The sequence below is a fragment of the Accipiter gentilis genome, chromosome 9, assembly GCF_929443795.1.
Source record: "Accipiter gentilis chromosome 9, bAccGen1.1, whole genome shotgun sequence".
In the NCBI taxonomy this organism is placed as follows: Eukaryota; Metazoa; Chordata; class Aves; order Accipitriformes; family Accipitridae; genus Astur; species Astur gentilis.
Genome location: NC_064888.1, coordinates 3,501,468 through 3,520,163, shown reverse-complemented (window position 1 = coordinate 3,520,163; position 18,696 = coordinate 3,501,468). Strand labels below are relative to the sequence as shown.

Sequence of the window (18,696 nt, the reverse complement as noted above, 5' to 3'; positions counted from 1 at the left end):
CTCAGACTGCAGAAGCTTAGCATACCAGATGCTGAATTACCACATGGATGAGAAATTACTTTCCAATTCAGGATCACCAGAATAGCTGCGTTAACTTTAACATGATATAAACCAGACACCACTAGCAAATAGTACAAAATTTTAATTGTGAGTTAAACACACTGCTATAAATTACTTGATGAAAAAAATAATGGAAGCAACAAAAAGGTCCTTTTTGTGTTTATTCCATCTCCACATAGTTCCACTGCAATAGTCCCTCCAGCACTCTGAATTTCTTCAGTAAAATTTCTACGTCTCCTTTGCAGGATATCAGAGTTGATTCTAAAGTGAGAACATAGCCTAACTGTTCACTGTAATTTCCTGAAATAGGTGACTCATTTATAACAGTTTGGCTCCAAGTTTTCTAACCTGCAGATTTTGCCTCTCTGCAAAGTCTGTGTGTGTATGGAGTCCTCTCTGCACAGGACAAGGTTCTCTGCCAAGCTACAATTCCATAATAACCTACACCAGCGCAAAGCGAGAGCACGGTGCTGTTAAAACCTGCTGCTGTTTTAGCAGGTGATGCTGTATAACAGACAGCAGGAGAGAGAAATGTCCTTGTTTGCCACAGAAGCGAGTCTGCCCTCCTTTTTCCTAAGTCACCCCTACACACACGTTACACCACATTGAACTCTTTTCTTACTGGACAATGTTATATCCTTTTATTCTCAGCAAGTCTAAGAGATATTAAAACAGAAATAAGTTCCACTTCCCTAAATTCTCTCTTCTTGAGTACTAGCAGACTACATCGAAAGAATCAGCACAGAGCAGTTACTGTCAATCCCAATACTATGGAGTTACTTAGCTATTTTTACAGGAATATCACTGAAGTGTGATACCTGCAATGATCTGCAAACACCTTTTTTCAAGTTACTACTGGAAGCAGTATAGTACTGTTTACAAATGAGCAGACTGCAGCATACATAGGTTAAGTGATTCCTCTATAATCATGCAACCAATACTGCAGAAATGAGGACAAAATTCAAGTCTCAACTCCCAGTGTCCTCTTACCCTCCTTACTCCCTCAAATTTCCCTTTCTGTTATATTGCAGGCTATGGTAAACTGCACTTTGTATGATATAGATGACAATAAGAATCTACTCTCTCAGTTTGTTCAGGGAACCCATTTGTTTTAATTAAAGTAGTGATAATGGCAACTTAAATGCTTACTCTTTTATAATATTTAACTTTACCTTAACATAGTTTTTTTGTTTCATGCCTACTCTATTAAAATATTTCAGTAGTTCTTCATATTAAACAATATTAAAACACTTTTATTTACTTTAGAAACCATGTAGAAGTTTCTAATAATTTTTAATCTCAAAGCATCACAGCACTTAAGAAAGAACGGCTTTACTTTGGATAATGTTACAAACATTTTCATCCAAAATAATTCTCTCTAACTCCTCTAATTCTGTATTCAGAAGGTATGTCTCCTAGCAAACAGGAAAAATAGTGCCCGCACAGCTATAGTACCTGCTACACACACTAACTTAATGTATTACAACATTATGGCAAGGAAGTGATGCTCTAATACAACGTGGTCCAAAAAGGTGAACAAAACAAAACCCCCCACCAACCACCCTCTCCATGTGCCAAAATTAATTTCCTTCTAGACTTCTCCTATGGAGAACATCATTTAATCATAAAGACGGTTAAATAAATGAAATAAAACCTTGAAGTACAGTAAGCTGTTCAAAGCAGAATGAAGCTGCACATTCCACTTAAACCTGTGGCCAGGGGACAGTCAGTCCAGCAAAAATTTACTTTAAAGCCCTTTACAAATATATTTCAAAATATCCTCACTCTGTCATGTTCCAAATAGCACGACAGCTTCACTATCCCCTAGCTAGCAGTGCTGTACCAGACCTCCTGACGATTTCACTGCGAAGCGGCAGAAACAGAAAACAAGCATCAGAGAGTCTGCTTACATGTGCTTGACTTCCTGATAAAGTGGACATCTTGACAGCTGGGTTCATGAGTAATGATCATCCACTGCAGAGCAAAGTACCTTGCTCATTCATCAGTTCATGTTCTTTAATAAATTACGCATCTCTTCTAATACTAACAATAACTTATATAGAGAGAGCCTAGAAAACTGGAGTAACTTCTCAGTTTTCTTGCTTTTTCAATTCCCAATTTCAATCACTTTCTCAACTCAAGCTAAACTAGCAAACTGAAAAAAATCATCTTCTCTGCATCTGTAAAAGAATCTATTGTTATTAAGCTCATTCAGCACTCAACAAGTTGTAGTTTCTGGCATTTAGCTACAAATTCCTATCAGTTCAATGACCTATAAAATCTTGATTACAACAGTGGGTTATCTAAGCATTACCTTTAAAAAACGGATTAATTTCAGTGGCTAATATTAGGTTCAGGCCTGTACAGGGCTGTATTTTCAAATTTAACTATATTTTAAAAGTATTTGTAATTGGGGTTTTTATCCATTTTTAATCCACTCCTATTTTATTTATTACTCATATATCCTACTAATAAACAACCAGCACTACAGAAAAGATAATAAAGACCTGTCTGGTTATAAATATAAAACCCCAAAAAGGCAGACTGTACAGAAGTGAAAGAGTTTGAGAAACTACTTGCAAAAGGCATAAAAGCCCCATAATACTAACATTTTCAAACAAATTAGGGCCACCAGCAGGCTAACAGAATCTGAAAGGTCAACAGATCATCCAAGTGCTTATAAGAAAAAAAAAAAAAAAAAAAGGTGCTCAGAGAAGATAAGGTTCAAGATGCAAAACCCACTTCTGCTGTGTTCAGAAACAAGTAGTTTGGGAAGATTCCCATGTCAGAAACCTTCACGGGGGACAACCAAGGATTTTTTTCTGAAGTTAAATCCCTGACAAAAATGGTTAGAGGACAATAGTGACAAAAAACACAACCAAACCAAACAACCATCCCCCCCTACCAAAAAATAGCAATTTGCCAAGTTCAGATGATGTCCACCAAAGAAACTCAAGGATGAAACAACTTAATTATTAAATGTGATGTGCGTTGTCTTGATTTATAATACATTAGTACCAGAGGGCCTGAAGATTACCAAGAGGATACCACTCTGTAAAAAGACCCTATAAGAAATATGTTGATTCGGTGGTCACATTAGCCTGGTACCTGTGTGGGGCAAAGCAGTGATCACACAGAAAAGTGTGATGCACAGGGAGAAGTCAAATAAACTTTTCTGAAGTGAAGTCACAGCTCAGTCATACTGCAGGTCTTTCTAGATTTCCAGAAGCCCTTCAGTAAAGTCCCTTAGTAAAGGCTCTTAAAAAACCCCTCATGTGTCTTGGAACAAATCAAAAGACCACACATGAATAATTAGTGAAAAGACACAAAACAAAGGCTGGTATGTCCCCAATGGGAGCTCTGTAGAACTGTGTTCAAGCCTGTGCTCTTCAGCATGTTTGTTAAGGGTAAATAAAAGAATGACAACATTTGTTGATGACACTAAGCAATTCAGAGTAGTGAAGACAAGCACAATCTGCAAACAAATGAAGGAGTTGTCCATACTGCTGAATGGGCAGTAAAATGGCAGATAAAATTCACTGTAGATGCTCATATTTAATGCACATGGTGAAAACAATTCTATTTTTAGATAGAGATGGACTCTGACTTGGCCATTACCATGCAGGAATGAGAATCTGGCGTAATGATAGAAAGCGCTATGAAAATACCAAATCACTGCTCTGCAAGGGAGAAAAAGCAAAAACAACTGCTAGGAATTACTGGGAATAGAACACAAGGCTGAAAACATTATGCCAACATTTTAACTCCTAGCATAAGAGAAGAGGAAGGAAAAGGAGAAATAAAGATGTCAACATTTATGAAAGGCAACTGAACACAGACACCGCCTCCAGCTCAGGGAACCACAGAGCTCTGAATTACTGGAAAAGAGAGTCTTCTGGGAGGCAACTGCCCTGCTCTTACACCTTTCTGCTATCAGTCAGTGCTGGAGACAGGATATGGGCAAGAAGGACCTCTGCCCTGACCTGGCCGTTTTTATTGCTTATCTCTCGTCTTTATTCAGAGCTGGAGCCTTAACAATTACATTGCAACTCTGAATAAAGACAACAGATAGCTATGATAGCTTAGTTGATCTAAACCAACAACCACTGAAACCAGGAGAAGGAACTCAGAGGAAATGGGTTTAATCCAGGAAACATTAAGACCCGAAGCTGACCTCCTCTGAGGTCAGTGACATGTACCTTTGACTTCAGTGCAGCAGGATGATGCCTACAGTGAGTTCTCATGGACAACTAAAAAATTCATAGACTGTTTCACATAAACTGAGGTCACTGTAATTCACCATCAGACATACTGAGAGCAGAAAAAAACCCAAACCACACAACACACCTGTTACCACCTAAAGCACTGATAAAACAATGGGGCTGATATGACTCAAGTCATTTGTCACTGGCTGGTTATAGGGGATGCACAGTAACATGGAACTTTTTTGTTATTAACTTACTATGAAGAAGTATGATGAACTTGGACAAAGCAAAAAAGTTAAAGAAATCCAAACAGAAAAGAAAGAAGAGTACATTTACCCCAGCATATGTCACAGAATGGTAAGTTATTTTCTAATCACATAGTTATCACCTACACAGATATCCACACATCTGAAATCTCTGGTGCAACACTATTAATTCTATTTTGACATAAAAATGAGACGATACAATTTCTGATGCAAAAGATCAGAGGTCAAGCAGTCTCCTTGTCACCACATGTAGTGAAAACAATAGCGAACTCATCTTCACTGTGCAGTTTGCTTATGTGGGTGTCAGTCTAATGCTTACACATACAATTGTCATAAGGTTTCAAACTCTAGGTAGTATTTATTGAAAATATTTAGGTTCAGCTAATAGGAGCATTCTTGTCCACATCCAGAGGGACAAAGTATCACCCTGAAATATTGTATGTCAGAAATATACAGAGGAGACAGATGTTTATTTCTTCTCAAAAGAAGACTGAAAGAGAAAAGATTCTGCAAGTTTATGGTAACCTGAAATCTAAGGAAGAAACTATCGGCTCCTTTTGGGGAAAGGAGTCTGTCTCAGTAAATGTTTAACACACCAGGCACATTAAGAGAAACGGAGCCACTTAAGCGAAAACAATTCAGGAGGGAATCAGTACTACAAAATGCAGTCACTAACAGAAGAATGTATGGATACAGGTATTTTAGAAAGCCTCCTTTAGTCTTAAAATGTTTCTAATGAACCAATAAGACAAAATTATCTAGTGGAAATAGGGAAAATTAATTGGGAAAAATAGTTCAATATGATCAACAGATACATTCAGGTTTTTCTTATCATATTTGCTTCAGCAGAGCTCCATCATGGTGCTCTCACCAGCAAGTCTCTCGGGAGCCCTAAGGGCAATAGCTTGTCCATCTGCAAAGCAGAAATGAGTCTGTCTGAAACTACACTGTAAATGAGTAAGTGAAAGTCTCTGTGCAGCTGACAGAACCTCGTGACTGCAATTATCAGAGAGCACAGCAAACTTTTTCCATATGCTTTCAAACAAATTTCACAATTATGTTTCTTTGGTCATAGCCAAAACCCAAATATGCTCCATTATAAGGATTAATATTAGCATTGCCAATGAAAAGTTAATGCAACACATTAAGAATACCAACCCTGAAATGTGGATTTTATACAGGATGAAAGAGTTCTACAGAGGAGATTTCAGTGATTTCCTTCCCTCTCTTGTAATAAACAGTTACACAGTAACAGCAGACTTGGAAAAGCATTCATCCTCTTTACGTCTGAACTTGCACACAAAAAAAGTCACTTCTGCACAAAACAAGATTGGAACTTAAGTTAAATGAACATTAAAGCTTACTCTCGCAAACACTTTACATAGAGAAATGTGAAAATTAACTAACTGGAGAGCAGGTCCCCATACCTTAAAACCGCCTTTTCTGTATGCATCTGAGTGCTTTCTGTCATATTGTACACACATGTTGGACACCTACAGCCATGCAGATATACAATAAAATCTATCATTTCTGTTTTACATAAAAGACAGTATGTTGATACTGGCAACAGAAAAATGAACGTTAAGAGTTAGTTTTAAATGCCTTCTTCCTTTCAACTGCTCACAACCGTTTCTAAGACAAGATTTTAAACTCCTGTCCTCTGTTAAAACTGAGTCTTTTATTTCGTTGAAACACTGAGAAAAATCATTCCATTCTTTTTGGGTCAGTTGTTTATTAAATTAGTTTTACCATTTTTTTTTCTTGGATGCTGATTCATTATTAAATATTATCTGAAGCAACATGCACATATGGGATTCCTGTCTGAAAAACAGTTTATGTATTGAGTATGCAAAAGACATTTTGACTGTCCCAAACACAAGCAGTAAATGTTTAGCATGCAATACCATTCACATACAATATGTAATGTCATTATTTTTGTCATGTAGTTACAAACGCTAGTCTACCAATTGTACAGTTATCTTCATTTTTTTCAATTGAGTCCGAAATTCCTAAATACAGCAATAATATTTTTTTCTTTTAACAACCAAGTTCTTCCAAAACTCAGTTTACAAGATTTCCATTCTACTTTTTACCTCCCTCGGTGGTTTCAGCAAAGATTAAGGACAATCAATTCTTTCCAAGCTCTCTCCTGGAGCTTGTGTCTGTTACCTCATTTCCTGGCTCCTATGAAGCAATGTGAGACAAGACTTTGGTGAAAACTATCACCATAACATTTACATTTCCAAATACTGACTTCAGTTCCTCAAAAATAGTAATGAACTTCATGGCATATGAGATTGAACTTCCTCATCCCACACACTCTCTTTTCTTCAGGTGTTCATACAACTGGGAAGGGTTTTAAGAAATGTTACTCTACAGTTTTCCAACTCTCCCAAGCAACTATCCCATCTTTTCTCTCTTTCACACTTCCCAATAGCATATTTCAGCAGACAGTCCAACTTTTGGACACTGTCAGGGTCTTCTTACCCTTGATTGGGTCATCTCTGCTAGCTCTGTTAAGCACCTCTCTTTCACACTCATTCAAACCACTGCATAACATATAGCACCACACCTTAAATAAAATAAAAAAAAAAATAAATTGTTTTCCTTAGCTTCAACATTCAGGCAGACTTGTAGATCAATTAAATGAAAAAACAGATCTTCGTTAAAGATCAGATTATATTTAAGCTCAAGGACTACACATAATTTTCTATTTAAAAGCCACACAAAACAATTTTACTGCTGTAACATTAAAACTTACCCACTTGGCAATTGGACACCCCTGAGAGCTTTTTCCTTCCTTTCCTGTATAAACCACTACCTCTATTCTTACAGCGCTTCCTTTTGCTCCATACCTGCATTTAAAAAAGTTCATGAGTAAAACAAACTGCTGTAGACCACTTTAAAACAGGAAACATTTTCAATAAAACAAGAATAACATTTATTTTTACCAAGAACGGAAGAAAAGCAAAATGTTTATAATGTCAAAAAAATACTTTTGCATTTAAAATCCTATTTGCGAGAGTGATTTTTGACAACTCTCTTCTGCTGCTTCTGACAAGCTTCTGCCGCTAAGGAAACATTATCTGGGGGAAAAAAACATTACCTGCATGTAAATCCTAGTACACTTAGTCACTAAATGTGACCTTTCTGTCCCGTTTGCCACAGCTTCTTCGTATGCAGGACACTAGAAAACCTAATTCTGCCAGCTGCTCACCTCTGTCATTCCTATTGACTTCAACGGCACCTAAGAGCACATTGTACTTGAAATTCAACCCTGAAGTTGCAAGAGCTCAGAAGAGGCACACGAGTTTGGAACTGAAATGCTAGTGCTTACCTCATGCACATCTGAACAGAAAAATACTTTACAAATGAGTACTGCAAAAAGTTTAGAAAAAAATAGCATCTGATTTCTCACAGCTCCTCTTCTTTCCTGTTTAGACAGTTAAAAATACCGTGAGCATTAAATGCTGAATGTTCCTCACCTGTTCTCCATTATTTCTCTCACAGCAGCAACACTTGGTCCTGTCCCGAGGTGTGTGTAATATGGGCCTTCATCTTTCTCTATAATTTGCTCTGTAAGCAGGTTTAAAAAACTAAGTTGGCACATAGAAAATTTATTTACACCATTACAAGTAAGCTTAGAAACGGTTTAAAGAAACATCTTCCAAATTAAACTACAATACATAAAATCTGTCCCTGAAACGTAATGAATAAAGACTATGACAGATTCTTCTCCTCAGAAGCATCAAAACTATTTTATACTTGTTTCCTCCTATTAAGCTGCTAGTATTTTTTCTTTATGTTATAAAGTAATCTTAATATAGTAATATTTTGCACTCTTTACAAATCTTCATTACAGGAGCTAGCATGTACTGACTAAGTAAGCTTCCCCATATCCTTGTTGGGAAGAAAACATTATTAATTCATTTTAGACAAAGGAGAATTGAGGAAAAAAACCCCACCTGATAGTCATCAACTACAGAAAAGAAAACATAATCCAGGCTTCTTAACTAGCACTCTGTTGATCCAGAACATTAAAGCAAAGATGAAACAATCTGCCTGACTACAATTTGTTGTTAAGTCTCTGACTTGTTTTTCCATCTGTGTGCTTTGATAGTCTGAAAACACAGCATGTCTAACACCATCAATCAAGCTGTATTTGCGAAATCCTCAATACTGAGTTCAGTCTGACATCTCATCCCGCAACACAAATGATTATGTATGTGGCCTCACCTGAACTGCACCTTACCTTTCCTTTCTGCAATAAGAGGCCTTTGACATGGACTCTTTGAGGCAAACTGACATCAGTCATCTGGACTAACAGTGACAGTAACGAGACAGCCCACAACTATACCCTGCCGCTTATCTAACAGCATTTCAGCAGCAATGACAACATACTGGATAATTTTTGCCCAGCCCATCTCAGGCAAAAACTAGTTCTAGACCATAAAAATCAGAATCTGATATGCTGCAGATAAATTCACATAGACCACAAGTGAGCAATGACAAAACAACAAATAGAAAAACTCCTTTTCCTCCTAGGTTTAAAAATTTAAGTAGAGAATTTAAACCTGCCAGTTGCAATACCAAGAGTACTCAATTCTGCTGTGCTTTGCAGGCCCAAAGAACGCCAGGCAAAAGCTACAGAAAGGGAAAAGATTATTTCCTCCCATTTCCTAACGGTGAAACACTGATCCTTTTGCAACAGCTAAGGATCAAGTACACTTCCTCACATTAAAGGAAGCAACATAAACACACCTCCATCGGAGAGGTACAGGCACAAGTTCACAAAAAGACTTACCAACACAGTCACAAGTTGGCAATTCAGATTGTCCTTTTTTTGTAGGTGTATCTATTAAATTTTTTGTAGGGGTATCAAGAAACTTCATAGGTGATTCAAGGAAACTGCTGAGCGTGTTTTTTGCTGGAGAACACCCTGAGTCGCCTGTGCTCTGTGGGTGGTCAGTACCCAAACTGGTTGATGTCAGAACGGTCACTTCGCCCGCACACTCCATATTCCTGAGAGCTTCGACAGAACCTGGTACCTGGGCCCCACCACAGGGAACAGGCAGCACCTGTGACTTCGGATCTACTTGTTGTTCGACAGCACCCTGCTGAATATAGGTTTTGTCTTCGCTACGCATTTCGTTAGCTCTCAGGTTAGACTGATTAAAAGTTTGAGGCAAAGGATGCGTCTGACTGACATTCGCTGTTTGCTGTACCTGAGAATTACATTGTTCTGTAAACATCTGTAGGTTTTCACTTGGTCTGTTCAATAAGGATGCTGTTTTCAACTGTGAAACAGCCAGAGGATTACGGGAGGACAGGTCGCTATACTGGTTACGTGCAACAACTTCATTTTTCAGTGGATCAATGCCTAGTGGGTCACCGGAGCCTGCAGTTTTGATTTGCTCATTCACCACTTCACAGCCAAACAACCTGTCTTTTTTTTTCTCTTGCGGTACCTCAGGTAAACATCTATGGAATTTTATCTGTGTTTGTGGGAGAAATAATCTAGTTTTTTCTTGTGATGCTAAAGTATTTTGATTCAGTGCTCTCTGTACTTTGGTTCTTGGAGATTTTTTTTCAGATGGAGCTATTCTGGAGTCCTGTGGCATGGTTTGACCAAGCTTGTGCAGTTTTGATGATATCCAAATGTCCTGTAACTCGCTATGCTGGCATGACAACAGCTCTAGCTGGTTTTGATTATTTTGTTGATAGCGTGCTTCTTGAGGCTTCTTTTTGTGTCTTGGTTTCCATGGTACAGCATTTCCTTTTTTATTTGTTGGCTGTTTTTGCTTTAACATTAAGGAACTATAATTATGCCTAAAAAATACAGATTCTTTTTTCTGCAACACATCTTGGTTATATTTTGGCTGCCTCTCGTGTGATATTAGGTTAAGCAGTGATGCCTTTATGTCATTCTTCTGCTCTGGATTTGTCTGGTTTGATTCAATTAGTGCTGCAAGTTGGGTTAGTTGTGTAGCTACATCCTCTTCGTCCTGGCTGTGAATTCCTCCTTCTTTAATCAAAGAACTAGCTTCCAAGTTCAAATCTTTACAGGTTGGCTTTTGTTCTAACTGGCCAAGAGTTTCCAAGTTGTTACTTGCTTGCTGGACATTACGTGAAGCACTGCAATAGCGTGCAAGGGTGACTGAATCATAATTTTTCTTGGTTGTATATCCTGAAAATGATTTTGCATTTGATGTAAAGTCTGATAAAATTTTGGTATCTCTTGAGGATAACTGTAATTTATACATCTCGCCAGCCAGATTGGCAGGTTTATCATGCAATTCAGAAATTGAACTTTGGCCATTGTATAACACTGCCTTATTAGGGAGCTGCTTCTGTGAGTGACCGCAGTGAGCCAAGAGCTGTTGCTCATTCTGTAAGTAAGTGTCTTTGATTTCTTTTAATGCAGAAGATGTGAGGGAGGATGAGATATCCCTTTTATAGCTATGGAGCAAGTTGGAAGTTGTTTCTTCTGTATGTTCAGTACTTTCAGTTTTAGCTGGTGAAGTTGTTTCTAAAGGGGCTTCGGATAACTGTGTTAAAGCTTCAATAGCTACAACCTGCTCTACAGTTAAATTTCTGGTTTTAATCAGGGACAAGAAAGTTGGCTGCAGTGAAGAATCCTCATGCTGTGTCTCTGTGTTAGGTACTTTAAAGCCATCCTTCCCTACGTGCACCTCCTCTTCAGGCAGTGGAGGACAACACAAGCTTTCTTGCAGATCTGAAATGGAACCCGCCTGCAAAACTGACTTACCAGCATCCTCAAAGATGCTGCAAGTGCAGTTTTCCTCTTTCATTAAAACATTTCCTTGTTCTTCTGGGTGAACACAGCCAACGCCAGTCGTCAGAGTGTTTACTATGTTATTCAGATTGGTACCTTTCATCCATTGCATATGGGAGTTGCTTGTCAAATCCGTCCTTTCCTCGATGGATACTTTTTTCAGTGAAGCAACTGCTTCCGGTGGTGAATAATGTAGGGGTTTTATGCCATTTTTGATGGTCTGTGCAAATGATTTTTTTGGCTCAGCTAACTGACTGGGAGAGACTGCTCTTTCACTGTCTTCAGCGTTTTTCAAGTGTTCATTGCCTGTCACAGTTCCATGGATATCTCCGTTGACATGGACACCAAAGGATGGCTTCTCGTTATGTGCCCACTTCTCTGCTTCTAAGCCTGTCATTCTTTCTTTCTCCTTAGACTGCACATTTTCAATGGGTACTGTTTGGTTTGTTTTCACCCTGTATTTTTCACCATGACCACATATACTGCATTCCATGAGTTCTGGTCTGCGGCCATTTACTGGTTTGTTTTCTAAATTTGCCTATAAAATAATAATAAAAAAATTTGTTGTAACAGCTGTTCAAAAACATTAAAAATAAGAAGCATAAGATTTACAGCAATTAAACCCTACTTTGACAGATATGAATAATATCCTAATGAAGCACAGGCACAGACAATGGAAAAAAAACAGGACGTCATAAAAAAAACCCTGATGCCTAAAGACTCTATCCATATTTATAGCTATTTTTCCCCACTGTTGTGAGGGGGGCAGAGGAAGAAAGCGTGGGGGGGGGGGGGGTGGTGGTAGACCAAAGAAATGAATGAACAGATAAGGGACGTTAGCATTTAGAATCAGATCTAAGGATTCAATTTTTAATGAATTTGCATAAGGAGATGAAAGTCTCCCTCGAGTTCAAAGCAGGACTGAAATCTAAAGGCTTGTACCACAGAAAGTTTAGTAGTAATTTGGTATAATTACACCGATTTGGCTAGACCAATAAACTGATACAACACTTGGTTGGACACTCTAGCAGCAGTAATGGCTGAGTTTCAGGCTTAGTTTCAAGTCCTCACAAAATGACAAAACCTAAGCTGAAATGGATAGTAAGCCAATTAATAGTAGCTCACCTGAAAGTTACCCTCTAAACCCTGTGTTTAGCTTCTGTATTTAGATGGTAACTTCCAGGTTTCTGAACAGTCTCTCATGTAAGCTATCCTTAATAGCATTTTAGTAAATTCTAAATTCTAATATTTGGTTAAATATACTCTTCATCTTCGCTAATATTATACAATTCATGTGGTTGAAGCAATGTCAAAATCTAGAGTCAGAATAGTGTGTTCTGGAAAGAATATGTATATGGGCCTTAAGGTACTATTATGGATATGAAGTAAGGAGTTATGCAATTTAAGTTAAAAAAAAACACCAATAAATTAAGGCAGGAACTCAGGCAGAAACAGCAATAAAGGCAGGAATCCAATTTTTATTACGTTAATGAAATTTATTCTCTATTTATTAAAATTTCTTTTAAAAAATAATTTTAAGTCACAATAGACAGTGGTGGTACTTAATAATATTGTAACATCTAAAAGTTATTTAAATAATCTGTAGCCTTAAGCGCTACTTAACAAGAAAACCAGTACTGCTTTTTAAATCAGATATAAGCAACACTACTGGTTAATTAACCATATGTTGGCACAGTACATCTTAGCAGTTTCCAGCAAATAGCAGCCAGTTTATTATAAAACATTCAGTTAAATCACACATGCTTTTGTGGTCATACCAACTAAAGTGCATGGACTTCTCTGAGAAAATAACTCAGAAGAACAAATGCAAAACAGATTTATGATTAATCGTAACCATCGAGATGGAATTGCCAGAAACCCCCCAACAAAACAAGGCGTACAGTCTCAGCTCCATCTGAAGCCCAGTGTTCACCCCACAACTGATTCCTGACTGATAAAAAACAAAACTGGGAATCCAAAGCATGCCCTAGATATTATGAGAGGCATCATAAATTCTCATGGAAATGCTATGTAAAAACACGTCCAGCACCCAGGCAGCTAAGTCAAACCTATGGAAATTACATTAAGAAAGAAAGATACCTTATTTAATGTTTTTTCATTACACACAGATGCTGACTAATGGTCTGTGAGCCTTAACTCCTCTGGATCCTGGTGATTTTCAATCAGTGATCCACAGACCCAGGGGATCACTGAGCAATTTCTAAGGGATCCACAAAAGCAGTTAGGCAGCTCTTGTTAGCAGGGGTAAATGCATGACACAGGCCTCTGCAACCATACCAGAAAATATTTTAAGAGTCCACCATGGAAAAGTGAAAACCCACAATTCTATACCTGTGCAAAAGCTGAATTTCAATTACCTTAACTTCAGAAAAAAATAAGATATGAAATTTCTGGGTTTTCCTTCAGCAAAAGTATATCCAAGATCTCTATCAGTCCAAAAGTTGTCCCAAGCATGTAAAATTGTTATAAAATATGCCTTGATTAGACAATTCGGAGGCTGAGAAAATAGAAGCAAGTAGACGAAAATATTCCCCAGCATTTATACATTTTGAACATGACAACATATTTTTGTATTCCCTTCATTTTTAGAGGGTGGCACTCACTCCATTTAATAAAAAACATTAAAAAAAAATCTAAGTCTGGTAAATTGAGAGCAATGAGAGCTGGTGGGGAGGATTCATCCATAATCAGCAGAGATGAGAAGATCTGACACAGAGTCCACTGACAGCACTCAAAGTGCAAAAATGTCATCACACTCCTCTCAACCATGTTGTTCCTCAATAAAATACTTTCATCTGACCAAAAAGCAGTGCTACGTTTGAAAATACTCAGGATATTCCCTAATCTGCTAGTAATGCACAGGTGCAGTGCTGTGTCCCCATAAGACCCCAGTGATCCCAGCAGTAAAGTGGGATTACTTTTAAAATAAAATTATTCCTCATACATCATAATTTCCACTAACATTACTGGAAGGTGCCCACATGCAATGAGGAAGAAAAAGAGAACCAGATGAATCATATCATTGGCATGATTTGGTTCATATTTTGTTTTTCCTCACAAAGAATAAATATTATCATAAAATCAGATATATTTTCTTTTAAATCAAACTCTCTTCCTTTTGAGCACTACGTTGCTTTTTCTCTTCTGTTACTGAACTGCAATGAATCCTAAAAAATACCTTTTTCTTTCCTCTCTTCACCAGACTTTCCAGTGGCCTTTTCTGTTTAATATATGAAGTTATTGTTTCCCAACATAAAAAGAAAACGCAGACATACTAGCAGGGGCAGAGCTCATTTGATTCTTTTCCTCAATATAAGTCTGGCAGACCAAAAGTAATAGCTCAGCAAAAACCTTTTGCAGTTGAACAACCTAGGAGCAATCTATCTTTAAGTCCTGAATCAGGACTCAAAAAAAATGTAGGGAAAACTACAGACAAGGGTACCACAATTCCAAGTAACAGTCTTAAAATTCATGGAAGTTAAGCACAGAAGTCTGATCTGATTGACTTCTAAATCTTTTACACAAGTGTAATGAAAAGCTGAAGAATAAAGCGGATCAATAAAAGTCATTTCCTCTCTTCCTCATTAAGGAGAGCACCACTCTGTCTGGAGGGATGAAACACCAACAAATCTTGCTCAAGCTTAGATTCTGCAGTAGTTAGTGCTATAAGTCCCCAAACCATACAGTATAGTCTGCCATAGCCATTGCTGTATTACTTAAAACTTCAACCAGACATTACTTCGTATATACACACACACACACATATATATACACACACAGAAAATTCACTCCATGAGCTAATGCTTCCAGCACACATAAAAAGCCAGTTAGAGTAAATCATTTCACCATTCTGAAAAGGGTCAGACTTCAATATTAAGTTTTTTTTTAACACAAGATGCCTCTGAGGTAATGCAAAGACTTCACCAATTCACAATCAAAATACAATGCTAGAGCTACCCTAAAGACATTTCCACATCTTCTGTACAACAGAAAGCAGGCCATAGGTTTACATCTCTTGCTTCAAACTTCTATAGGTGGTAACAACACATACTGTACTAAAGGACACAACCAGAAACAATTAGTCCCATAAACCAGAAATAACAGATGATGCCCAGATCAACTACTGATAAAATGGCTCTACGAGCAAGTTGTAACAAATCACAAGATAACCTATGCCAAGTCCCCCTAACTAGTCCTCCCTATAGGATTCTGCCCAGGTCCCCACAACAATACAGTACTCAACATATCAAAAAATGATTGCACCTCCTAGCTTGTGCCAATAACGAGGATGACCAGAAAGGCAGTTCTTCCAAGGTCACAACATTAACCAACCACCGTAAAAGGACAAGTGGGTGAGAAGTGCTTGCACTTTGCATCTCATCCATTGCAGTGCAATGGGTAAGTTTGGATCCTGCTGCAGTGTCTGCAGCCACGTAGCCAGCCCCACATGCCCTTCCACGTTGGCACAGAGCTGGCAGCTCCTCAGAGCTCAAATACCACAACAGAAGGTTTCTTTCAGAAAAACTGTTTGGAAAAAACCCCAAACATACTTCATCTAACATTTGAACAGGGTGTTTTCTTCATGGTCCAACTGTCAGATGTCACTGCTTCACCAAGAGATAAGAAAGCACCAGCCAGCTGACCAGCAGCAATTTACTCCTATGCAATTTATTCCTACCTTGGAGCGTCTGCTCCCCAGGACATGCAGAAACTCAATGGAATCCAGGACTTGCACTGTACGGGACCAACATACAGGGATAAGGAGATAAGATCTGGACAGGACACAGGATGGGGAGACAGAGGAGCACAGGTGTGGAGAAAGAATTGCTTATGCTGAGTGCTATGCAGAAAGCCATGCACCGGTTAGAACAGAGACGACCGTAAGGCAGGATGCTGTGGAAAGTACAGGCCACCTTCTAAGTACAGCCAAGTTTTTTTGCATTTCAAAATAAACACAGATACAATAATACATTTTAGGATAAACTTCTATTTAAGACCACGCTACTTCATGTGTGACTACCGTAACGCAGAAAACAGCAACGTGCTCTAAGTTGCTGCCCAAGGCTGCAGCCCGAGCAGGTTTCCGAGCAGGCTACCAGGAGAGAGAGAACAGCTGAGTAGGGGCCAAGCTGCGAGCTGGGGCATATTCCTGCAAACCTCACCAGAGGCATAAAACAATTACCACCACACTTGTGTAAGAACCATGGACGTGAAACAGTCTCTTAGTATAACACAGTTATACAGCGGCTCATGTAAGGCAATTTCTATAGGTCTTCATCCAGAGAAACAGATTGGGGCCCTTTAATAATGTAACACAGCCTGCATATACAAGATGATTTGTTCCTCAAGAGAACAACGTTCACAGACGGCACTGAGGGACAGGACAGGTAATAATTCTGCATTTTAGAAGCTACTGCGATCAAAGCAAATAACCTCTACTCTTGGCAAAATGACATAGACAAGTTTTAGCAGAGAGGCTGGTTTGTAGAGAAACTCAGGGGAACAAGAGGTTCTGCAAATCCGGAGAAAGTGACCTGACCTAGGATGTGCAGCAGAGATTGCTCAGGATGCCCAGGCTTTCCTGGAGAGATCCCCCTCACTCCCAACTCCCCTGCCCCTGTGTATCAAATCCACCCAAAGCCATCAACTTCAGTATCACAGGAGGTACCACTTCGCACTGAATCTTACCATAGCTGGGAAGTCTGCTCTAGTTGATGGTGGGGGTTTTTTTCATATCCGTAGCGACAGCAAAGAACATTCTCCAAGCTACAGCTTAGCTCTCTCCTCAGTTTCATCTCCATTTTATCTACATTTATATCCTCTTTGCTATGTTCTTCAAACACTAGGCAGCTTTCCCACCAGAAAAGTTCCTTATCTTGTCTTTCCATGAGGAATTAGAACATTATGGCCTTGAAGTCTTTACACCTTTGCTCTCTTCATTTTCTCTCCTACGCTATTACCACAGTCCTGCCCACTGTGTGTAACCACTTCAGTGAGACCACTTACAAAGAAGATCTCCAGTATCAGACCCTAAGGATGCACTTACTAACAAAATGAAAAACTACAGGATACTAATTCTAGCTCTAAAGGCTTCAAATGGTGACCCCAGAGAAGAGTATTTATTGGATTACTACTTGCAAATAGCCTCTCTCAGCCACAAATTTAAATTGTTGTTTCCATCAACCCTGAGCTCTAGGTTGTGAAAGCTACAAACAGGAGCAATAAAAAATACAGTGAAGCACAGCCCATTCTCCTACACAGGCAGCCAAGAAGTAGTTGTGTTAAGAAAGAAAAAAACTCCAACCATTACAGTACTTTCTCTGCCACAGAAGCAAACAAAAACAAGCATCTTGTTTGGTGGCTTTTGTTTGGTTTGGTTTCGGGGTTTCGTTTGTTTTGTTTTTTTACTGGCGTTTTGAATGACTCAATCATTTGTCTTCAACACTGAAACTGAGCACTCCGAGAGACACTGGCAGCTCTGGAAAACACAGCACTCAATTAAGCCACAAAAGAAAAATAACACAATCAGCAGCAATATGTATTCCCTAACACAACCTTCCCCTAACGTGCTTTAACTCAAAAGCAGAGATGAAAGAAATCCAGTCTTTGAATTTATCCATCCTAGCTAATGTCTCTTGTGGTCTACTCATTTATGAAACCATCACCACAGCATTAAGAAAGTACTGCCTGGCCCTTAACTGTAAATGGAGAATCATCACAGTGTAACAGGGTCTTCAGGGAACACATAGCAGCTATGTATAACATTTTTAGCAATGATCTGAAAGAACAGTGAAATTAATACTGGTAGAAGAATAACAAATAATTAAAAGATCAGACATGATGCTTCCTAAATTAACTGGCAAGCCAGCTGCAAGCACATTTCAATACAGCTAAAGGTGAAGTTGTGTAGCTAGTAGCAAAGACATGGGACTACATTTACAAGACGCAGGTTTTATCTTAGAAAGCAATGCCTTTAAGGAGAACATTAACATGGTCAATAATCAACTGTGCAGTAACTATAGAAACTCCTATTGCAACTTTATGGCCGAAAGGGTTAGTGAGATTCTTGGGTGCATAAATAACAATATAATTAGGAAAAGACGGGTTATTTTCTATCCTGTACTTGGCACTTTTGCACCTGCTAGTGGAATAAAGCGTCCAGTTCTGGCATACCCAATTCAAGCAAGACATTGATATGCTGGAGAGGGCTTGGAGGACCATGAGAATGACAAAGGATTGAAACATCTTGAAGTGAAAGCCTCAAGTTCACTCTCTACAATTTACCAAAGAAAAAGAAAACTGAAAAGCCACAAACTGCAGCTAAGTCTACGTGGAAAAGAAAGCTGAT

At 38.6% G+C, this 18,696-nt stretch overlaps 1 protein-coding gene across 2 annotated transcripts in view; it reads right to left on the bottom strand.

Annotated features, from left to right (window-relative positions):
* TET1 (tet methylcytosine dioxygenase 1) overlaps positions 1–18,696 on the bottom strand; it is a 61,484-nt gene that overhangs the window by 26,270 nt on the left and 16,518 nt on the right. For both annotated transcript variants that reach the window (XM_049810061.1, XM_049810062.1), the window contains exons 3-5: positions 9,336–11,865; positions 8,017–8,107; positions 7,293–7,386 (exon numbers count right to left, since the gene is read on the bottom strand). In XM_049810061.1, the coding sequence (XP_049666018.1) occupies positions 7,293–7,386; positions 8,017–8,107; positions 9,336–11,865 (2,715 nt within the window). The remainder of the gene's footprint in view (positions 1–7,292; positions 7,387–8,016; positions 8,108–9,335; positions 11,866–18,696) is intronic.